The sequence below is a fragment of the Festucalex cinctus genome, chromosome 3 (assembly GCF_051991245.1).
Source record: "Festucalex cinctus isolate MCC-2025b chromosome 3, RoL_Fcin_1.0, whole genome shotgun sequence".
NCBI classification, from domain to species: domain Eukaryota; kingdom Metazoa; phylum Chordata; class Actinopteri; order Syngnathiformes; family Syngnathidae; genus Festucalex; species Festucalex cinctus.
The window spans coordinates 19,289,404-19,314,861 of NC_135413.1; the positions used below are offsets into that span (position 1 = coordinate 19,289,404).

The following is a 25,458-nucleotide window of genomic DNA, read 5'->3' on the forward strand; positions in this document are numbered from 1 at the left end:
CTCATTCAAATTTAACTTTTTATCTTTGGGGGTAGAAGATAGAGACTTTCTCATATTTCCTTGACAAATTAATTCAGACAATGTGATGTGAGGATTGGATTTAGGACCCAAACACAAGACAAGGCAGGATTCTTTCTAACCCAAAATACAAAGTAAAGAAAGCAAGGCTGGATTCAGATGGCTTCGAAGAAAACTTCTTTACGGAGAAACCTCGAATAAGAACCTGGAGTGGGCTGGATGCAGAACTCAAAAGTCCAAACTACTTTGTAGAAGAGGGATGAGAAACCTTGACGTACTGACAAAAGCGTCATAAACTCGCAGTCTCGCTATTGCAATGCAACTCCATATAACAGCATGAAGGCCTATATGACAAAATAACGAGAGACTCATCATAAGTGTACAGTACACAGTGCCGCAATATCATCATAAGAAACATAGCAACTGCATAAAACTTGGCAAACTAATAGTGTCTAATACGGTTAAAACAACATTACATTATCACAAGGGACATAGTAACTGAATAAACATAAGACATCCATAAAACAGTCTTCCCCTGACCTGCATAAGCATAATAACTGCAAACACATAACCCATGACAAGGTGACTCAACCCAAAATACAATTCTAACAAAAAATGTCAATATGTTAGATACGTTAGATACTCACGTGTCATAGTCCTGTATGATTTGTCCAACAGCTAAAATAGCAGCGAGATACTCATTGCTTCCCAGTGGATTAATGTAATGGAGGGAAGAAGGTTCTCTTGGGTTCCCATTGGATGCTGTGAAGTCTATACCAACCTATGGGAAAAACAAAAAAGTAGAAGTCACATTCTTTGAGTCTGATTTGAGGTTTGTGTGGCCAAAAAAAAAAAAAAAAAAGAATGAGTAAACTTGATTGTGCATACAATCAGATGTGGAAGCTATTTTATGAAGCAGGAGCACTCGGGGCAGCTGTCAGGTCTTATAAACTGGCCAGTTTTCTTCAATGTATATCTCTTCTGAGCGGTTGAATAGTTATCTATGGCAGCGGACCAATTTATGAACGCCACCATTCAGGTCTATGCTGTCATTGGGCTGGATTTTTGGCCTCTCAGACCCAGGTGTTCAAAGTCTCTACTAAGATGGTGGGGGCCAAATTTGTAGTGATGGACAAATGAAGCTTCATGAAGCACTTGTGATATTTTTTGACTCCTCTAGATGGCTCTTCTGTTTTCACTCAGGAAAATGCACTATATAAATACAGGATGTATACCCATGAACTCCTTCTCAATCTACACCTCTGGGCTTCTGTTAAAGTGTGGTGGTGATTTTTTCCTAAACCCCCCAGCCTGTTTTTTGCCATTTTATGTTGTTGTTTTTTTGTCCACTCACTCACTCACTCACTCACTCACTCACTCACTCACTCACTCACTCACTCACTCACTCACTCACTCACGCTTACATGTGGGTGAATGAGTGAAAAAAAAATCCGTGTGTGCTGTCAAGTTGCTCCGGGAGTGAAGTCATGCAGCCGACAAATTCGCCTGGCCACGTCTGCCGACAGTGAATGACATGGACCCCCCCCCCCCCCCCCCCCCCCCCGGTTTGCGATTGGCTAGAGGGGTAAACAACTGTCTGTCCACAGAAACGTCCCGCTGTTGACTAAACAAACACAAAATACAGGCTGGGGAGGTGGGGGTTTAGGAAAAATCACCACCACACATTAACAGAAGCCCAGAGGTGTAGATTGAGAAGGAATTCATGGGTATACTATACATCCTCTATTTATATAGTGCATTTTCTTGAGTGAAAACGGAAGACCCCGCCTTTAAAGAGTGTGTATGTTTTCATCTGCCATGACAACCATCAGAACTTGTGTGGGAATCTGGTGTCGGGGTCCATCTTGAATGAAAGAGATATAACCCCTTATGGAGTGATGTGGTGGCCCAGAATGTGACATTATGCAACCCTGGGGGAGTCCTGTTTTTAAAACCACTAGGTAAGACTTGAACCCATTTAAAAACACATGCTGTGGTCGGTCACATAAAAATTTCTTCATCCATAAAATTTGAGTTGTGTGAACTTGAAGAGAGGCAGTGGAGCAGTGTGTTATTATTTACAGTGCTATACATAAATAAAATCCTTGTGCGGGGATTTTGAGAGTCCAGTTATTTATTCTGTCCAAAAGCATGAGTTTACGTCCTCCGTGCCTTGTTTTGCTTTATAGGCGATATCAGAGCGGGTCCATGTTGTAAAAGTGCAGACACAGGTTGATCCGCCAAGACCTTCTCCATACATTTGTGTCCTGCAGATTCTTGGGCCGTGCTTTAGTGTTGTAATCAGATTAATATGGATAGAATGACATTTGTTATGCGGATTAAAAGAGCGAGTACTAGACTGGTCTGCCAGTTTTGTAATCGATTAGCTATTGAATAATCAATAAATGTTGACACCTCTACTTAGGAGGCTGCTTTCATGTCGGGAATTCCCAGTATGAAGCAAACGCAGGACTTCATAGTACAGTATTAGCTACAAAGTTATTCAATTCCATTCGATAACATTTTAAAATGTTATAATGGCCAAATGTAATCACAAATCTTAATCCCATGAGATCTGGTTTAGAGTGGAAAACACTTGGTACATATTCAAGCAGCAACCAAAGGCACTAAAAACACTTGAATTGTGTCATTTGAACCAATGCAGTGTAAATCCACTCTTAGCAAAGAGTAAAATTAATTATGTGCTTCAGTTTTGTGCAAACAACATTTCAGCTATGGACAAATGAGAAATATTGACTGCCGTTGTGTAAAAATAGCCCTGACACCACAAGGGGATATTTTCAACACTAATGATAATAGAGTGACAATGTGATAACATACATCACATGTGAATTCAATGAAACACACACCCACGTACGCGCGCACACACATGCATTCAACAAATATGCCTCGACAAAAGATGAGATGCAGAGTGACACGTATTTCCTCAGGAAATCAACAACAGTCTCCGTGCTTATGGGAACCCGCAACTGTCACGATTTGTTTGTCTACATTATATTTAGGTTTGTTTCTTGTTATGGCTTGTTTTTCTCCGTCCTGTCTTGCTCGTTTAAAAGTCTTTGGTTTCCACCTGTGCCCCATCAATACGATCCCGTGTCTTCCAATCAGCTCCCTCAGCTACTCCTTGTCCAGGTGTTCCTCGTTGTCTCGTCAGTTGGTTTAAGTGTTTATTTTCCTGCTTTCTTTTAGTCTTAACTTTGGCGCTTTGTCACTGTCACGCTGGCTTGTTATTTGTGGTGGTGGTGAGTGGTTTGTTTCTTGGTGTTACGTTCAGTTTTTTTTTTAGACAATCTGAAGAGTTTAATGATAGTTTAGACTCAAAACCAGGGTTGGGCAACATGATGGAGGGGGCCACAATTTTTCAACAGTGCGACTGCGGGGCCACAAGGTATGATTCGCTTCCTAACCAAATGTGTGGACAAAATAAGTGCATAGTACTTTCTTCTTTTCTAAACAAGCCAGTGTACATCATAGTAACTTAAATTGTTCATAATGCATTTATTAATAATGCATGTATAAAATATCCAGCCTTCAACAACAAAGATTGGAAAAAAGAACATGATTTTTTTTTTCTCAATGCATAAAAATTACCCTTCAAAGATTGCACAAAACTGCTAAACAGAAAAAAAAATTAATAATAATACGTGCAAAAAAAGTGCATAAAATCATTTAGTACAACTCAATCAAAATTTTAATATTCATCTTAAAAATATTAGGCCTACTAACATTGTAGCATAGATCGGTATAAGACTCGGTAGAAGTGTAACTAAGCCATGTCTGCCATCTAGTGATGAATGGTGATATTGCAATGTAAAACCATACAGTGGAACGCTGCTATTTGCAAAGGATAGGGACCGGGCCAGCCTGTAGGTCACTAAAATACATGTATAATTAATGCACATTCTTCAAAAAAGGCTGATACACTTAATATTTACATTTTCCATGAAATAATACGTTGGTCTCCCAAAAAAAGATACTTAAAAAAAATCACCCAATAAGTGAATTTGCGGTAGCCAAACTGAATAAATGAGGTAGTAGAGGAAAAATGTTTATAATTATAAAAAAAAAAAAAAAAAAATCACCTTTTTTTTTTCATTAATCAAGGGACCACTATCATATTATGTAACTGTACATGTAATTGATTTTTACTCAAATTTCTATTATGTGTTAAGAGATTTTGCGATTTAAGAATGGCTCTTAATTTACTCATAAAAACTTAATAAAGGGACTGTTCTAAATCAGGGGTCTCCAAGTTCGATCCTTAAGAGCCCCTATCATCCCGTTTTCCATGTCTCCCTCTTCCAACACCCCTGAATTATATAATCAGGATCATTATCAGGCTTCTGCAGAGCTTGCTGATGAGCTGATCATTTGACTCAGCTGTGTTGGCGGAGGGAGCCATTGAAAATAGCCTGGATAGGTGCTTTCGAGGACCAAACTGGGAGATCTCTGTTCTGAATGTATGCAATGCCAGTTAAAAATGTAATGGAACCTAAACCATATGCATTAGCCCAAATGAACAACTATTGCTTATGTGCATGCATGGATGCTTTCTGACATACAAGAGTATTTTTTAATATTTCCATTGTGCATATCAATGCCATCTGGGGAATGAATTTGATGTTGCTAAAACATTCCATTTCACAAGCTATTACGGCATTTTCCTGCAGTGATCTCTGATGCTAGACATTATTACGTTGATAAGTGTGAATTAGTGACAGTGGGAGGTGACGCCATTCTGTTTCCAACCGATTTTCAGCCCCAAGCTATTTGTAATTTTTAGCACAAAATACACTAAACATAACATGACGAGAATTCACTCCCTTTCTACTGTACAAGCAATTGCATAGAAAAACAGTCCACAGTATTCTAATTAGATTATTCCAGAAGCTGTGCTGGCAGTATGCTGGGAAATATTCACTGCTTTCAAAATGAATGTTAAATAGACATCATTTCAATATTAAACCTTTTTCATATGAAAACAACTGGTTCTTGTTTACAGTACCTACTCACTGTAGTTGACCATGTCAAGAAAGCAACATCCCAAATAGAACTGAGAGAAGTTTGATATAGTATATGACAACTGAATGCTGACTAAGTGTTCATGGCGGGTAATAAAATCAAAATAAAGTACTAGATATAGAGAAACTATTGAAATGAACATGTCGATTCTCCCTGTTGTATCAACATGGTTAGATCGGACAATTGCCAACAAATTGAGGGAAATTATCAGAAACCAAACAAATAATATATGGTACAGCAAATCAAATGTGGTTGGAAATTACTGATAATTTCACCGAGACGTGTTGACAGTGCATCTGGGCTGTAATGTCCCCCGGCGGCCCCCGCCCGATACTCCCCCCCACCCCACTTGCACGTTTACAACTAAGTACTATTCAAGTTGCTGTGTGCCTTTTTGCTGAGGTTGTTTTCCCAAATATGTGCTTTCTAATATCTGAATCCGATGGCAGAATCCTTTTATTAACTCTTTTATCGTCAAAAACGTTTAATGACGTTTGCTAAAATCCCAAAGAATGCCGCCATAAACGTTAATTGACGTTTACTACTTTTTTTTTTTTTTTCCCCCCTCAATGGGCAATATTGTGCGGCCAGCGCTGCTTTGTCAATGGGGTTGTGAAATCAAAAACACCCACTAACTATGGCCAGCAGATGGCAGTATTCAAATTACAATGAAACATGACGGAGTCTAATGAAATAGAACGTTTTCAAGGATGACATGAATGAACTAAGCATTTGTCACATTAAATCTAATTCACAGAGCAGAACTAAAAAAAAAATAGTGTCACTCACTGTTGTGCAGAAAATGTTTTCACAAAAAGCTTGTTTTCGCTTAATTGTTTTTTTTGTATTTTTGCTTATGTCACTCAAATTACCTATTTTCAAATGGTGATTACTAAAGAACAGAATAAGGTAGAAACACAATTTTTTTTTCTTTTTTTTTTTTTCTCATGAAATAATTGAATCCAATCTTTCATATGGTATCCACCATGTTTATGTAGTCCTCACACATTCTGTTTGCCTTGAAAGATGAGGGAAAATGACTGAAATCGACTGGCACTGTTTTTGGATTACGTTTGGCAGTAAAATAGTTTTTTTTTGTTTTGTTTTTTTTTAAAGCAGTATTTTAAAATTATTCTGTAGGTATAATATGAGAATGAGAATGCTACTTGTGTTATTAAATTGTGTTTAATTCCCTTTATCTCAGCCACTGGAGTTTGCCATGTACTCAAAAAGATCTCGAGGCATTTGTACCATAATTTATAGCAAACATAAGCCATGCCAAAAAGTCAAATGCTTCTTTTACAAACAACCTATCCGCAGTAGCAAACCGCTTTGTGTCGGGAGTGTTACCAAGAAATGCTGCTGTTCCCTAAAACCCTGCAGCCGCGAGGAGAGCAGAGAGTTTTCCTTCCTGGAGATTAGGATTAGAGTCATTCTAAGTCTGATTGAACACCGCAGAACAGCTCAATCTGCGTGTGCATGTCTACTTGTGCAAAACTTTGTCCCTGTACATATTTGTGCCATCTGCACATACATGGGGTGTGTACTATATGATGATGTGATAATAAGATTCAGCATGAATGTTTAAATCAGTGCGATTTGGCAGGAAAGGTGTGAAGATATTGAAGGCGTATGGGGACTGCATCTAATTCTGTACATGTCCTTAATACAGAATTATGTGTGTGGAGCGATGGACGTTTGTAAATTGCTTACTGTGTGGCAGTAGAGAGGCTGTGTAAGACACATTATCTGCACTTGTGTATGGTAAAAGGTTTAGTAAGTAGGATACAGCATGCAAGAGATGCGTGTCTGTGACAAAAGACAAAAGATTAGGAGGTTGGACAAGATTTAAGAATCTCCGCTCTGCTGTGGATTTCACCCTAACATCTTTAGATCAGTCTGCCAGTTTATTACTTCCTGCTTCCAGTTGTGAATTCAGCAAATAATAGTTTTGTTGTTCCTGAGTCATGACCGGGTGATTGACGATTTACAATACATCAATTGTATCGCAATCATACTCACAGTAAACATGAGCTGGCATCCTCCAAGTATGTAATCCAGGAAAGTGTAGTCCCTTACAATCTGGAGACACAAGAGGAACAAACTAAAGTAAAACATATGTTATGTAAAATAAAATAAAACAAAAATAAAATGGCAATACAACCCATGTTTTCCCTACACAAGACACCATGATATCATAATCGTTTTTGTTTCTGTTATTAGTGTCATGATCCACTTTTTTTTTTCTATTCAGTCTATGTGCTGTCTCGTGTTCTTGTTTACACCAAGCAGCATGGTGAGCAGGGAGAAGGCGCACCTTGATGTCTCTCACAATCAGTCAGTCTCAAGCAAAAGAAGCGTTATTCCTTCAACATGATTTGGGCTCTGACCATTTGCAAAGTTATAATTAGTTATTATAATTAAATCCATTCACAACCAGACAATTATGAAGTGATACGTGCACATGCATATGCGTATGAGATTAGATGCCGAAAAAACAATTATGACGGATTTAAAGTGGAAGTCAACCTTCAACATTTCTTGTCAATAATATATGTGACCTCGCGAGTCTAAACATGACATTCTGATTAATACTACATTTGTGGAATATGAGTTAAGCAGCAAAATCCAGCCATTTTTATCCATCTCGGCGGGCGGCCATTTAGCCACTTGCTGTCGACTGAAGATGACATCACAGTTGCTTAGGGCTCAGGCAACGACCAATCACAGCTAAGCTGTTTACCGAAGCTGAGCTATGATTGGCTGTTACCTGAGACCTGAGCAACATTGATATCAATTTCAGTCGACAGCAGGTAGCAAAATGGCCGCCCCGAGATGGATAAAAGCGGCTGGACTTTGCTGCTTTACTCATATTCCACAAACACAATATTAACCAGAATACCATATTTAGACTAGTGGGGCTGCATAGAAGATATTATTGTCAAAAAAATAAATAAATAAAAAAAATTGGGGGTTGACTTCCCCTTTAATGTCAACCCAAAACACTAACATACTAATTTGTTATATTTGTTACAACTATTTTTTTTACTTTATTTTATTTTTACCTTCCAAGTTAATCCAATTTGGCTTTAATTCACAACTCATTGCAGTGGTTTATTGATAGGAACAAATCATAAGCCAGCATTCATCCTTACCTTACATGATTTGAGAATAATAACACCAGAATTTTTATAATTCTTCTTCTTCTTTTGCTTCTTTGGGTTGATGCATTCAAATTCCACCTGGCAAAGATTTAGAAACAAAATGCAAACAATAAACATCTTATCAATGCAAGAGTAGAAATTAAAACAGATTTTACTGTAACTGATATACAGTTACAGGTGATGTTTGTTTTTTTTTGTTTTTTTTTTCCACAAGCCGCTCAGAGGAAGTCAGCGAACCAAAGTGGTTTAGTTAATGCCCTGTTATGCGACTGCAAGTTTCAGCGAACGACTTTGCATCTCAAAAGCTCCTCTTATTCTTCTCCATCCCCCATCTCGTCTGTCTTTTCTTGTGAGCTCTTTTTAGACACACACCATTGGCACATGTGAACAGGCTCAGTGGGAGAACAAGTTATGTGGTTGCTTTGCTGCACACACGCTCATACACAAACACCAACACACACACACAGCTGATGGTGAATTCACCATTTTCTGCACAATGTATCATTAGCAGATGAAGAACGCATAAATGGAAACTTGTAATCCGTTCAATTTCAATGTCTATTCAGCCTACAGACTTCAAACCCATTCATGAGCACAATGCAAATCGACACTTATTAATAGTCATAATAATGATTAGGTTCACACAATTTAAATTAAGATGCAGATTACACCACAGAGCAAGGCTTTGGACGAATTAATGGAGGGTGTAATAATAATAATAATAATAATAATAATAATAATAATAATAATAATAAAAACAATTTACTCATCTGGAGTAGGCTCCAGCACTCCATGACCATCAAGTGGCGTTGAAAATGGATGGTTGGATAATGTTAAATGTAACTCTCTCTGTTAGTACCATTCAACACGCTATTATTATCTTGGTGGAATTTGTAGTGTTCATCATGCTGTGGCTGCTCAATCTATGATTGTAATTTAAATCTTACAGTATTACGCAAGTGTTGAATTAACATAATGTTACGGTTTGGGGGTGGAGTGAGAGGTGTGGACCCAAGTTGAGGAGACTGATCAGACAGGAAATGAGCAACGTAGTGATTTATTGATAAATGGGCAGGAAAATCATGAATTCAACTTGACAGAACTGGATGTGACGTGACTGGACTTGACAGAACTGGACGTGACTTGACAGAACTGGACTTGACTTGACAGAACTGGGCTTGACTTGACTTGACAGAACTGGGCTTGACTTGACAGAACTGGACTTGTCTCGACAGAACTGGGCTTTACTTGACTTGACAGAACTGGGCTTGACTTGACTTGACAGAACTGGGCTTGACTTGACAGAACTGGACTTGTCTCGACAGAACTGGGCTTGACTTGACTTGACAGAACTGGGCTTGACTTGACAGAACTGGACTTGTCTCGACAGAACTGGGCTTGACTTGACTTGACAGAACTGGGCTTGACTTGACTTGACAGAACTGGACTTGACTTGACAGAACTGGATTTGACTTGACTTGACAGAACTGAACTTGACTTGACAGAACAGAACTGGACTTGACAGGACAGAACTGGACTTGACTTGACAATACTGGACTTGACTTGACTTGACTTGACAGAACTGGACTGGACTGGACTTGACTTGACTTGACTTGACAGAACTGAACTTGACTTGACAGAACAGAACTGGACTTGACAGGACAGAACTGGACTTAACTTGACAATACTGGACTGGACTGGACTGGACTGGACTGGACTTGACTTGACTTGACTTGACTTCGACTTGACTTGACAGAACTGGACTTGACAGAACTTGATGTGACAGAGCTTGACTTGACTTGACAGAACTGGACTTGACTTGACTTGACTTGACAGAACTGGACTTGACTTCGACTTGACTTGACAGAACTTGATTTGACAGAACTTGACGTGACGTGCCGTGCTGTGACAGAACGTGACTTTCAACGCTTACCAAACGACACACCCAGCATAACTCACGTAACACCAGCAATGCACCCACCTCGACTGGAAAAACCCAACAGACTAAATACACCAACACTAATGACCCAAGTGGCTGAGGGCAGTTATTGGTCATACACTGGGAAGGGAAGACACACTAAGGTGGATGTGGTTAGACATAATGAGACAAGGGAAGGAACGAGGAATACGTGACAAAACCACCAACCACAGACAAACACACCCAAAAACCTGAAAACAAAATCCCAACTCCACATAACCAAAACAAGTATGCTAATTATATGTGGAAGGTATGCAGTGCTATTCCAAGCATCTGATACAGGGTTTTGCGTAGAATGTTTGATAAACAAAAAACCCCCCTCAATTTATTGGTGAGTTAAGATGAAAGATTGTTTAATAATTAAATAGGTACCACACCTTCTATTTAACACATGGCCAAAACTGTCTCCCAAGATAAAATCACTCAGTCACGGCAACCTAAACATCAGACAGCCTCAGAGACTTTATGTGGACACATGGCGGATGCAACGGAGGGAAAAAAAGGCGATAAAGAACAAAAGCTGGGCGCATACAACAAGATATTGAGACAGATGGTGGAGACTCGTCTGTTATGATGTGCAGTGTGAGATAGCTGGCTGAACATTTGAGCTGGTGTGAAACTGGAGTGACTTTAATGAGCGTAGTCTGGTGTGCTTCACTGAGGACAGGAAGCACCTCCGGACCTCCTGGCTATCGTCGACTGCTTTCACAACACATCCAACAGTCGTGGGCTGGTTTTATTTCAGAACTGCCTATGTGGTCACACTATAGAGCACATATGTTTCTGTGGCCCTGAAAAGTTGTTATTATCGGCATGGTAACCATGTGGAATTTTTACCACTAAGATAAGATTTGAATCTATTTACTTTATTGGAAAACTACAAGTAATGAGTTTTACAGTGTGCAGATGGCACAGGTTGGCAAAAGAGACTCATCAATATGAAAAATTAAAGTAAACAATATGGGAAAATAATACTTGTCTTAAAGGAGAAGTCAAAGCAAAAATGATTTCTTGAGAATAATAGGTTAATATAGGTTAATATTGCGTTAGTGGAATATGAGCTAGGCAGCAAAATCAAGCCGTTTTTAGCCATCTCAGGGTGTGGCCATTTTGCCACTTGCTGTCCACTGAAGATGACATCACAGTTGCTCAGGTCTCAGGTAAACAACCAATCACAGTTCAGCTTCAGAAAACAGGTGAGCTGTGATTAGTCGTTGCCTGAGCCCTGAGCAACAGTGCCGTCACCTACAGTCGACAGCAAGTGGCAAAATGGCCGCCCCCTGAGATGGATTAAAAACGGCTGAATGTTATGTTTTGACTAGTGAGGTTACTTATAACATATTATTGTTGAGAAATGTTTAGGTTGACTTCCTCTCTCACCTTGACGTTTGGCTTTTGTACAATATTGTCCATCTTATTCACATTTACCTGGTCTATTGAGCGGATTTTTTTTTTTTTTTTTTTTTAAGTTATTTATAAATGAGTAAAAGCATAGGGAGCAGATGCTCAATTGTAAACAATATGTTTTTGCTGCCTTGCTGACCAGTACGGGGTTCATTTGGTTTTGTCGTTAAAATGTGCTAGATTGTCCATTTCTGTTTTAGTGACCGTGTAATTATTATTATTAGCCTACTTTAAACAACTTAAACTTAATTAACTTCAAATGTTCACCTTACTGCTGAACTTCATCATGATTATATGATATAATAATGTATATTATTACATTTTGTTTCATAAACAGTTTTAATGAAGTTAGAACATAAAAAAAAAAGTATTACCTCTACTGAGTTCTGAGCCTCACTCATCTTGGCCACTGTTGTTTGGAATTCTCCAATGAAATCATGGCCGCCATCATTATCATAGTCATAACACAAGACCTGTTATTGTGTAGAACAAATAATAAATCAGTGATTCTAATCCATGTGCGTAGCTTTTAGTAGCGCTGATGAAAAAAAATCACTTCAATGAGAAAAGACATGCGGCTTCAGCTTTGTAAGACATGAAACTGACCTTGATGCTTCTGTCCACATCGCCATTACAGAGAGAAACAAGAGGCACAGTAAACTGTTTCCATGAGGGGTCTAAAGTGTTCTTTATGACCTTGGGGGACACAGACAAACAGGCAGCAAATAAGTCATTAAATCAAACAGCAGAACAAATAATATCAAGTAGCACAACAGACATATACAGTGGTTCCAGTTTTGCTAATGTCTTCTTTGCAGCTCACCTCTTACTATACAGTATGTCAATTGATAAATACAAAGTTGATGTAAAATAACAAATTAAAATGTTGGACTCACCTCTGTCCTGTGAACCAGCATCCATTTGTCATCTTCTCCCTGTTTGTGAAATTCCAGATAGGGGTCTGACTTCCCAAAGAAGTCCTGCAAAGAATAAGGACATATTACTGTAAGTTGGTGTTCTCTTGTAAAGTTTATGAGCCCTATTTTCGTCGACGGGTGTTTCGTGTGGAGGGGTGCAAATGCCAGGAAATCCTGATATTCAGACGTGTACCGGTCCGCCAAGTTCTGCATGCCAGCGCAAGCATAGGTGAAGTAGATTACAGATAGACAGATGTTTTTTTCAGGGCCGATACCGATGTCGATTATTAGGAGTCACCGAGGCCAAGAACTGATATTTGGAGTCGATATTCATTTTCAGTAACCTTGCGCTCGATACTTGTGAGTTCACAAACTCCGGAGAATACCATCTTGTACCGCTCCCGCAGATAACCGGTCGTTCCCGAACCACTGGTGATTTGGACCAATCACAGAGCGACATTGTGCTTGCGGGCGGGATATGCAACTGTGAAGAAATCAGGAAGCCAGCACCGATGCTAAAAAAACAAACCCAACATGGACGAATGGACGCTACAATTAATTCTGTTCTTGCAGAATTACTCACCGTTTCCTTGTTGAATGTTGAACAGCGAGAGGCAAACAAGTAAATACCATAGCTCTCTATCGTTTTCTACAGTAAATGTTTTTTTTTTTCCAAAATGAAAAAAACCTGGAATTTTAAACTTTCATAATTCGTTCCCAGGTGTCAGCAGCATCCCTTATAAAGTTAACTGAAAATTTTAATAAATAGTTCCCTGAGATTAAAATGGTTTTAGAGATACCATATTTAGGCCATCATATTTTTTAAAAAGGCCAAAACTGATATTCGTCAAAATGCCCAATATCTGCGCCGATAATGGGCCGGTCTAGCCCGAGTGGAGACGCACCTGGTGGCACAAAGTCCGTCTTAAACTTAGGCCTGTCCAGACCACATCTAAGTGTTGGTACAGTGTAGACAGACAGCAGGTCCAATGCGATTTTGCTAATCGTCACATTCACATCAGCGCATATTTGATCGTGACGCAGGCAGGAGTGCCTACTGTGTACCTTTTTGAGGCACTCTTAATAACCAAATGGCACTTTGGAAAAACAAACTAACTTTCCCAACAGTCAGAGTGGAGCAGAGCGTACTCGGAGTTTCTGGCTGAACGCATCCTCACATAATGAGATTGTTGCAACGGGAGCGTGCAGGAGGAGGAGACTATCTGAAATAGTGAAAAAGATGGCAACTTCCAACCATGTTTTAAAACAGGTGGCAGAGGGAGAATTAAAGAATGCAATTTGGTGCACTTGGGAGATTTAAACCTAAAACTGCAATTGCATTTCTATTAATTCTATTCCATCCTGTTCCGAATATGAGCATCTTTGCATTTGTGTGGGAAGAACCACCTACCTTCTTGTCCAATTTACGCCCACTCAGGGTCAAAGTGATGATTCTGTTGTCAGACAGCTCCTGGGCTGTAATCTATTAGCACATTACAGCACAACATAAGCAGAAGGCACATTTCAAATAATAGCTTCACATCAACAAAATAGTCATCCAAAAAGGGAAGACAAAATTACAATGAAAACAAAGTGCAGGTTCTTACAGTGATGGATCCTTTCCCAGCAGGCTTCCCATTGGCCAGAATCAATGGCCGGTGAAGTTTCTTATTGGACACAATCTAGCAAAGAATGTAAGAGACAAATATGACATGAATTATTAGGGAATCGTGATGTTGAAATTCAGTTTGGTAATGGCTAAGAAGTGAAATTGTTCCATACAACTCCAAGTGTGCAAACGTATTCTCCCAAGAAATCGTGTTCATAGAGCTGCGTGGCGCACTTGTCTTCATCAAACATGGCAAAGCGAAGCTTCTGAATCTCTTCAAAGTGGTAGTCCACCTGGAACTTCACTCCAAAAACTGGGTTCAAGTTGTTAACTGCTGTTTCAGTCCGGCCAAGCTGAAACACATGGACACGTGAGAATGTTTTTCAGTTTACAATTTGAGATTTAAAATAGTGACATTTGTAGCATGCAGTAATAAATAGGGTTAATTCTGTGAACAAGAGAGCAACTCTAACATATGGATGATGATTTTACTCATTATTTCATTTTAGTGCTACACTACATAAAAATCAAGAAATCGTAGTGTTTAATGTAGAAACCCATGCAAAACTCATACTGGAATTTAATCATGCTGGTAGAAATATCACAAATTGTTTCTGTGTAAGCTAGCTTATGTGAGACCCCATTGTGTCTCATCGTACATTTATTATTATTATTATTATTATTATTATTATTATTATTATTATTATCATTATTATTATTTTTAAAGTGGGAAATGTTTGTTAGTGTGATTTTTTTTAAAGATTATTGTCTTTGCAGGCAGGGGTAATTGGGGTAATTTTTGAAGTGGGAAATGTTTGTTAGTCTGTCTTTGCAGGCAGGAGTAATTGTTCATAAGTTCAATCAATCAATCAATCAATCAATCAAATTTTTATTTTATATTGCACCTTTCATACATTATAATGCAACACAAAGAGCTGAATAATATAAATGTAACAATAATGGCAATATCCTGATATCGCGATATTGAAAGTCCCACAATATATCGTTGCCATCATGTCACAATATTACAAGCAGCACATCTGTTTAAAAATTAAAAAAAAAAAGTCAGGTTGATTTCCATTTGTGCAGTTCTAGCACCCTCTGGTGGCTAGCTTTTTTAGTGCAGTTTCATTTTCACAAGGCATGTTTTGGCCCTCCTGTGTTTAAAATCGACGTTAATGGTCAGATGAAGGGGAACGTAATTTGCTTGTGTGTCTATGTGTAGGAACTCGATGTGTGCTTGCATTAGCAAGTAAGTGCATCTATATATATATATATATATATATATATATATATATATATATAAACAAACATATTGGAGATTTAGCAGTGATCTTTGAAGATTTTTTATTTTTTTTTAAACATGTTTTCCCCCGCCCCTAATGCATTACAATGGGTGTCAGTTATACCCAGATTTTCGCTACTCATGGTCCGTCCACTGTACCACTGAATGTGCTTATTTGTTTCATGTATCACTTTACACTGCAAAACCAACTTGCAGAGTCATTGAGGGCAGGGAAGCAATGCTATGCTGCGGGTGGAGAAAGTGAGGTGGACCACCTGCTAAACTCTGGTGGATGCCCCTCAAGTGGGTAAAGACGTGAAGGAAGTCAGTGTTTCATTGAAAAGAAATGAGAAAAAGTTGCATCAACGTCAAGACATGATATTGATTTTTTTTTTTTTAGCAGCAGCAGTCCCAATATACAGCAGATATAACATCCACACAAAATGACTGTTTTCATATTCTGTTCTCATCAATATGAGAAGCAATGTCAGGTTTTTGAGAATGTCCTTAAAGCCTTTAAAGAACCGTCAATCGTACTACTGTATCCCTGTCAATTGTCTCTACCTCCACCTTTTGTTTCCGGGGTAGAACCTTTGATTTGCTTAGCCAACTGTCAAATAACGAGACACATTTAATTTGTAGCCACAAATGTGATTTTGTGTGCAGATTATACCCAGTTGGTGGAAAGACAAATTCAATTTCATGGTCACAAATGAGCATTTTGCGCAAATGTTGGAATATATCTCGTTATATATGTTTTTGTTTTCCCCACATCATGTCTGGGGCTCTGTAAACACAATCCTGTGCTGCGTAAGAAGCCTGTAGCAGGCAGACAAAGCATCAACACACTAGTCTCACACACACACATCACTTCAGCTATACACAAAGTACATCATGGAATGAGTTTGCCACCTTTCAACTTTGAGCACCTGCACATCCAAAGGTCTCTGCATGCACACCTCTGATGTGTTCCGCATGTCTCTTCCCACTGCACTCTATCGTTAATTTCTGCTTCACCCCACAGACATCTCACAATTCTTTGCTTTCTGGCGCGCGCTCACACTTTTAGCTTTTTCTGCCCTCACTATTTCCCAGATGAACTCGGCTGAGTCTCACTCCTCCATTTCACAGAACAAAGATAGATGAAACTAAAAGAAGGGAGGCAAATGAGGAAAAAAAACAATTGGAGGAAGAAACTGGAGACAACAAAAGCTGACTGGAGGGATTAGAGGATGTGAAATTCTGAATATGTTAAATTGTGAGCTCTGTGGATAACAGCCGAGAGAAGGTTTGGACTACAATTCAGGGGGGCTAAGCTTATTTAGTTTCTCCATCTGTTACCATAGCAACCAATGGCAATTTCACATCTGAGCCACATGCCCCGCTGACCGTAAGCTAGCTACTACTAAGGTCTCGCCTACACACAAGCAGGCACACACAGAGACAAACACACGACCTAGTGTGTCTCGTTATAGCAAAAAAAAAAAAAACAACAACAACCCTGAGGCAACAGACATCATACAGCAAAAATAATGCTTCCAAAGACTTAAAAAAAAAAAAAAAAAAAAAAAGGATAGGCTCCAGCACCCCCGCGACCCGTTTGAGGAGCAAGCGGTTCAGAAAATAGATGGATGGGTTTAAATGTAAACATAACATTTATAGCTTGTACAAAAAATAACTATACTTATCTTGTGCATAACTTGCTTAAATGCCACAATTTAGTAGTTAGTAACTATTGTAAACACGTTTCGTAAAGCACCCTTCCCAGCATTCTGCCATGTGGAAAATTACAACTCACAATAATGTTTGAGTGTAACAGATCATAAAAACATATTTTAATAATCCAGAAGAAGTGTATTTATTTATGTGAACCTCGATTTTACGATTTAGCTAATTTTCAATAATTCGATTTTACAATGGCGATTAATTGAATTAATTCAATATATTGCCCTATCCAAGAATTTCCCAAGCCTTAAACCCTGTAGAACATCTGTGGTACATCGTCAAACAGGCACAAGGTCTCAAACTCAGCTTAGTGAGGTCATAATTAGTGTTGTTCCGAGACCGTTTTTTGGACCCCGATAACGATTCCGATACCCAGCTTTACAGTATCAGCCGATACCGTTACCATACCGATACCTAAGTTTTTGTTTTTTTTTCCCCTCAACATGAAAAAGCTGTCCTGCCATTGGTCCAGAGCATTCAAGGACCAATAGGATATCTTAGATTGGCATGCAGTGAACATGTCACATATCAGTGAATGTCGTGCACCAGCAAGACACAAGATGCTGGATCCAAAATCCTATATTAGCGTTGGAATTAATGGTATCGGCATGTTACTTGTGAGTACTCACCGATACCGATACCACTGTTTTAATGCAGTATCGGCAGAGGTATCAGAACAACACTAGTCACAATAGAGGAGTGGAAGAGGATTCGAAATGCAAACCAGTGAAAAATGTTGACACTTCTCAATTTTGTTGCCGTTGTTTTTTTATACTTGACTCTGCATTGTAGCAAAGTTTCATTTCGTCAGTGTTGTCTCATGAAGAGTTATCATGAAATGTTTACAAACTGTGAGCGTGTACTCGCTTTTGTGAGATATCGTAATGCTGTCATATGCTGTCAGTAAAACTTTTCATTCAATGCTACATTCAGTGATAGAGACCAAGCTCTCTATCATCACACTGCCTTACCTCCACCCAGTTCCCATCCGCTTCATGGAAGAGAACACAGAACGGATCCGACTTGGAGGCTACATCGCGGTCCAGGAGATTGGCAGCAGTAACGGAAAGCTCCACCCGTGTGACGCAGTGCTGAGGTCCGACACCACGTGTCCGGCCCTCGATGGCTGAGCTCAAAGTGTAGGCCATCGTCCGACGTTACAAAGAGTCACCCTGAAGATTAGAACAAGAAATAGTAGTCGCGATGCAGGGAATTATTTAGTAAATTCATAGTAAAATCATGCACTTTGTGAAACCTGCATAAGAGCAGTACTTGTATATACAATATCAAAATGTTACATTGACACTAACAACATACAGTAACGCTCCTGCCAAAAAAGATGAAAGATTCAACACACAATTTTTTTTGCCGAGGGATGATAACAGCCTATACATCTGCATGCAACCCATAACGTTAATATGGAAACCTTGTACAGGAAATGTTTGTCACACATTAGGAAAAAACACAATATTAAAATGCCATAGATGAAGTAAAAAAAAATGTGTTATCAGTATGGTTTTGAAAGGTAATTGAAATACAAATTCACAATGTATCTCTTTTTTTTCCTTTACAAAAAAAAGCCTTCTGAGAAAAAGCACAAGTGCAGCATGACCCTGGTGGGGTCACTGATGTCCTCTAGAAATGGGAAACAATTTTGTTGACATTATGAAGCCACATGCATAATATAATAATGGTGTAGTAAAAACTGAACAGTTTTAAGTAAAAAATAAATAAATAAATAAATACAAAATGTCTTTCTTCCCTATAGTTGATGCAGCCAGACACCTCATGCCTATAAGGGCGGATTTGTTCACACAACAGCACGCCGAAAGCATGGTGTTTGTTGCTAAGATACACAATGTGTCATAACCAACATGAGCCTCTCTATGTGATGTCACACTGGTAGTGGTTAAGCGGACGCACAGAAGAAATCCACCTTTCAAAAAAAACACCTGCTGCACCTCTGTTCTGAATGAGAGCGTGAGGTTTTAAAGGCTAGACAATGGCTACATGATAGGGAATAATAAACATTTTAAACAGCCGGATTAAAAAAAAAAGACATTTAAAGGGACACTTAACATTCAATACTCTAGGTTTTTAAGATGCTTGATAATAGAACCAGTACATTTTGCTATCCTATTTCTACTGTAGATTATTTACTGTGAATGTAAGAACTCAAATCTCCAACCCTCTCTCTTGTCTTACAATATATACATCGCAGAAGGCTAACTGTCTTGTTTCTGCATAGTATCTGCACCTCCAGTTACAAATCCACACCTTAGTCACCTGCGCTAATTGAAGAAAATGATATGTGACAACCTTTCAAAGAGGATGGGTTGGGAATGGCTACATCCTCAATATTGCTCCTTAAACTCAAATTCATACCATGTGCTCTCTGCCATGTTCAATTGGGCGTCAACAAACCCTCAACTTAAATATTTTTAACAGTAGACCCACGTGCGGACATGCACTTCACATGCTTCCTTACATTTCAACATTGCAGGTTTCTACAGTAAAATGTTCATTTTATCACATCCAACATCTTTTTAGCTCCCGTTACCCAGCACACGTGAACCATGTCTCAATAAATCTTACCTCGGTTTAAAAAAAAATAAATAAAAAAATGATGTCCAACTTCTCCACGCTTTTCGAGTGACAATTTCTTTAGTTGCCGCGCGCTGAATTCATTGTTAACTTTCATGAGTCTGTTTTTGAAATATAAGTTCCTAATGGCATGTTTTATCCTTGAGTCGGGACCCTGCAAAGCGCAGTTGCAACGTTAATTCATCCTTGGAGGAAAGGCACGCTCCTTTCCACCACTGAGAGCGAGCTGCACCAAGTTAACACAAATGATACAGCGTCTTACCGGATGTTAAATAAACTCGTCAAAATAAAAGTAATTCCGTTTTTTTCTCACAATGTGTTTATTATTTTCACACAGAAATTAAACACAGCAATAACATAATAAGACAAAAAATAATGCAAAAGGAGATAAACAAGCCAAAAATAAGGACAAAGTTTCTTATGGTAATTAATCAAAGATTCTGAAAATGATATCTGAATGGCAAAAAGTAGAAACGCACGCATAATGTTCGACACAGCTTTCAGGCCAACAACTCTCTCCCAACACACACAGTATTATAAAATTAAACATAAAATAAAATGACATCTGATGCTTAAATAAAAATAAACAGAATAAAACACTGAGCGCCATTTTAAAACGTGTGATGATTGCGTTATTTTGCTGGCCTGATGAATTATTTTGGATTTTTAATTTATTTTTATTTTTTTTATTGATAGCGAGAAAGTTGAACCATAATAAGAATGTATTCTGTGAATGAAGTTTAAACACGGGTTAAAACGTTTTTGCTAACACTGAAGGACTCAGCTATTGTTGTGGCGACGTTCAGCTCCAGTCATGTCTGTGCAAAGGTTAACCAAACTTTTGACCGAGTGTATCTGAGCGTAAATGTTGCTGGGAAAAAAAAAGCCAAATATGAGCACTGAGATTCTTAATGAGGGCTAACTTGTGAGACATATGATATTACAAAATGATTTAATTAAATATTTAATGCTTGGATCTTGCATATGTTGCTGACGTTTGATGATTTTTTTTTTTAAATCCACAAATCGATACTATTGATCCAACCCCACCTGTGTTATTTTTTTGCTAAGTATTGACCAACAGTGAGGAAAAAATGGCTTGTTCTCTTTGACAATAAATGTGAATTAGCTACACTTAGCAAATAGAAAACTGATTTTTTGGAAATGTGTGGAATCTGCCTGGTGCCAACTGATGTGTAAATCATCACTGCTGAGATAATATGGCATTCGATAGCAGGCAACGTACATCATTTTTTTGTGGTATTGATGGGTGATACTCCATTCAACTTTTTATGAGTGAGACATCAATATCATGACTTTTACGTAAACTCTCCATGAAGGAGTTAACGACTGTACTGCACTTACTTTCCACATTTGGACCATGACCGTCTGTGCCAACAAGGCTGTCACAGTAAGTAAACAGTATACAGGCAAAACAATAAAGTGTAGTTATAGCACTTCCTGGTGGTGAATCAGGTGTCCTGCAACTTAAATGTGCCGCGGCAGACGGGCTTAAAATCAAAAGTATGTTTTAAACAATTACTCTCTTTAATCCATTCTTCCCTTTCCCCTCTTTTATGTCTGATGAACTATTCTATTAGCCTTCTTCTACTGCATAATAGCGACACGTATTAATACTGAAAGACAAATACAATGCACACTATGAACAAATCATACAGCAAGATTGTCTCACTAAGTTTGTCAAAATGCATTTCTGGAGCTTTTGCATATGATGAGAAAGTTGATGAGTCAAGCTGGAAAAGTACCAAATGGAAACCTGATTTCAGTGAGGCGTTCATAGCATGTCAACAGGAAGTGCAAGTGTGTTAAGGAAGACACACAAATCTGATATTAAATACCTCTGCTCTGACTTATAGCATTTCATTACAGAAAGATGCTTTACAAGTTAGCACTGCGCAAGGTTGTGAGGATGATACATATCCACAAGGGGGGAAGGATATCTTGGATCAGGTCATACTCATCCGCAGCGAGCAGCTGTTGACATGTTGGTATATGGCAAACAGCGGGTCTGTGTGACCAGCAGAAGCATGCCCTCTTCTTTATGTACCAGACTTCAATGTAGAATAAATCTGTCAACTCAAGTGCACTTTTCAGGGTAAATAATACATCTGTTTTTATACTGCTGAGTCTCACTAGAGTTGCAGGTGAACTGACTGTCGCTGCTTGCTTTGGGTGCCATGCAGAGTACACCCTGGGATAGTCACCAGCAAATTACAGGCACATATAGAGGAGCAACCATTCATACATACAGTCATTTTTAAAGGCTTTAAGTAACCAAAAAAAACATGTTTTGGAATGCGGGAGCACTGGTGTCATTAGGCCAAGTTTGTGTACTGTATTAACACTCATTTACTCCCTAAAACATATACATACGTTTTATTTGAAATGTTTTAAGTGGCCCAAAGAGGTATTTATACGTTTTTTTTTTCATTTTGTTTTTTTAAACTCTTTTAATGCCACACTTAATTAAAAAAATACTTTGACATGACAAAGGCTTTGACCGTTCACAAAAAGAGATACAATGCTGCCATCATAAAAAAAAAAAAAAAAAAAAAAAAAAAAAAAAAAAAAAAAAAAAAAAAGGTTCCATCTGCTGGCCAGAACAAACACAAACAAACAAACAAAAAATAGTTGACGCCATTTAACGTTTATGGCGGCATACATCGTGATTTTACTCAACGTTGTTAAATGTTTTGGGCAGTCAAAGAGTTAAGCTCGAGTATACATAAGGCTTTGGTGCAGCCTCTCAACTGCAAAGAAAAGCTGAAGAAATTGTAGTTATTACACAAACGGCCAGCAGGTGGCAGCAGAGCAAAGGAGATCAACCAGGGCCATGTTGACAAACAGCTGAAATACTCACAATTCTAATTAGATTTGTGAATAATGATGACACTTAGCTATATTTGAATGTTAACTGCTGCAAAACGGAAACAGATAGAAATATACTTTTTTTTTCCTGATGAAAGAAGAGACTTTAATCCTTCTTTTGGTAGGTTCCATGTTTTTATAGCAATAGAACACAATATTCTGTGGGCCTTGCAAAATCAGTCAATATCCAGTAAAACAGAGTGAAGAGGGATTGCTTCTGTGAAAATGGCTGGGAGTGAATGAGTTAAACACAGACTGAAATACATACTACAAATGTGTAAAACCTTTACTTACCTCATCATGTATCTTTGCTAAATCGGTATTTAAAAAATTGCAAAAGCATTCCCACTCGGTTATTTTATCTGTTTGTGAAATTTACACGTGTGTGCTGCTACTGGTCTCATCCTGTGCATCTATCTCTTTGGGGTTAGCACCCCATGTAAAAAAAACAAAAACAAAAAAAACGAGTGATGCCCCTGTGCAAAAGATATGCATATTGTGTCTGTTTACAATCCCAGGAAAGCCAGTAAAATGAACCATGAGCATAGTTGCATATATTATACTATTTTGCTATTCTTGAACTATATATGGGTGGCATTGCGAGATCAGAATACAGTATTGAACAAAGAACACTTAATATAAGGCGAGAAAGACACCATTGACATATTTTTTTTACACAAACATAATGGATGGATGGAGTTATACAGCAACAGTCATAGCAGCAAACAAAGTCAAATAGGCATTGTGTCCACAAAAAGATGCAAGAATATTGCTGAAATCAATTGTTGAAAATTGACTGGTACTGTCATAATTTTGCTTTCATCATTCTGTTGACATAGTGATCTCTTTAACTCATTTGCTCCCAATAATGTGTAAATATGTTTTTTTTCTTAATGCTGTAAGTGTCCCAAAGACGTATTTATACGTTTTTTTTTTGTTTTTGTTTTTTTGTTTTTTTTTTTTTTTTATGCTAAAGCCTACAGAAGGCTTTGATGCAGCCTCTCAACTGCAAAGAAAAGCTGAAGAAATTGTAGTTATTACACAAACGGCCAGCAGGTGGCAGCAGAGCAAAGGAGATCAACCAGGGCCAGCTAGAAAAAAAAGCTAAATTACTTGCAATTTTAAATAGATTTGTGAAAACTGATGAAACTTAGCTCTCTTCTAATGCTAATTGCTGCAAAACGGAAACAGATAGAAACATACTTTTTTTTCCTGATGAAAGAAGAGACTTTAATCTTCCTTTTGATGGGTTCCATGCTTTATAGCAATTCAACACAATGTTCTGTGGGCCTTGCAAAATCAGTCAAAATTCAGTATTGCTTCTGTGAAAATGGCTGGGAGTGAATGAGTTAATGTCGTACAACGGTGGCCTGTCTTGAATTATATCATTCTTAATTTGTTCAAGGACAGCGGCAAAAAAAGAACTAAAATGCTTGGTTTGAAACCATTTTCTTGTCAGCTCGTAGTTAGAGATGCGCACACAGGAAGCCCACTTACACATTCTTCACATTTAGTCATGTGACGTTCCAATCCACAAATATCTGATTATGTATTAAAAATATGTTGTACCTTGGAAGTGCTAATCTCAGAATGTAAATCCTGTCCTTACAAATTGAGCTACTGCCTCTCACATAAACTATTTTAGACCTCAGCACTCATGCGGTATATTTGTTAAAGTATACACTACACAATATACCCATAAGTGGGTAGTAGTAGTTATGCACTATGTGTAGGCAAGTGAATTCCTGAAGTAATGAGCAATCTTAGCAAGAACAGAATATAGTTGACAAATTGAACAGCTGTCCAGCACTCTTTCAAGGACTAATTAACACGACAACACACTGAAAATGTCATCTTATCATGTATCATTTGATTCCTTGACGTCCTTTCTGCAGACCTGTTGTACAGAGAGAAGTTTCATTCTGATAATGTGATGTGAAGTTAGAACTTTCTGATCATTCCTCCTAATGTGGACGTTTCTGTCAGGCAAGGATCGAGACAAGTGACACATGGAAACAGAAGGCCCAATGTGGACGTGTTAAATTCTCCAACTGCGATAACAGTCATACATTCCTCACAGCTCGACGCCATTAACGTGGCCTTAAATGAACATCAAGCTTCCTAACATCGAAATAAAATATATCCTCAATTGGCCTTAGCCATACTGTTCACACTTGACACTAAGGATTGGGGAGTTTAATTTAATGGCACTGCATGAATTTTAATCGCAACACCAACAGACAGTTAATTTATTAAATTCATAACAAGCCCTCCCACTGTTGTCCAACAATTTCCATCATCAAGTAAATTAACAAACTAATGCCACAACAATACACTGTAACAGAACAAGCTGTTTGAAGCAATCTGGATTTTGGAGCTAAAATGATCTAATCCTAAAACCAAGATGGCTGATACTCTGCTCCGACCTTTCCGTTGACCTTTCTTCTTCTCTGATTGGACCACTGCTTTGTACGCACATCAGAGCATTCCTGGCTTTCTTCTCGGGAAGGTGCTCAAACATGTCTCAACTTACTGGACGCGGGTCATCCTGCTTATGTTGCAAGGTTATTTCTGGACGATCGTGACTTTGCTTGGTAAAAGTCTTCAACAGCTCTTAAACACTTTCATGTTGTGAAGGAGAAAATTCCATTCTGAGATGGCTGTTTTATTGATGGAGAGTAGGTTATTGCATTTGGTAGACAGAAAGTTGAAAACATAAAGTGTCATCAGCCTTAATTTAATAAGTTCCTTCTAGTTGTCCCACATGCTGTGATGTCTAGGGCTCCAACTAATGATTATTTGATAATCAATTACGTAATCTG

General features: G+C 38.3%; 1 protein-coding gene across 2 annotated transcripts in view; it reads right to left on the reverse strand.

Annotated features, from left to right (window-relative positions):
* Positions 1-19,992, reverse strand: part of cpne2 (copine II) — a 30,059-nt gene extending 10,067 nt beyond the window's left edge. Inside the window, exons 1-11 of one of the 2 annotated variants that reach the window (XM_077516454.1) lie at positions 19,739-19,992; positions 18,115-18,315; positions 14,307-14,486; positions 14,132-14,206; positions 13,936-14,007; positions 12,504-12,587; positions 12,214-12,303; positions 11,982-12,080; positions 8,217-8,303; positions 7,084-7,143; positions 666-799 (exon numbers count right to left, since the gene is read on the reverse strand). In XM_077516454.1, the coding sequence (XP_077372580.1) occupies positions 666-799; positions 7,084-7,143; positions 8,217-8,303; positions 11,982-12,080; positions 12,214-12,303; positions 12,504-12,587; positions 13,936-14,007; positions 14,132-14,206; positions 14,307-14,486; positions 18,115-18,291 (1,058 nt within the window). In that variant the 5' untranslated portion in view covers positions 18,292-18,315; positions 19,739-19,992. Of the gene's footprint in view, positions 1-665; positions 800-7,083; positions 7,144-8,216; positions 8,304-11,981; positions 12,081-12,213; positions 12,304-12,503; positions 12,588-13,935; positions 14,008-14,131; positions 14,207-14,306; positions 14,487-18,114; positions 18,975-19,738 lie in introns of those variants that run through there. The other variant, XM_077516455.1, reaches the window with a different exon arrangement.
* Positions 19,993-25,458: the final 5,466 nt, after the last annotated feature.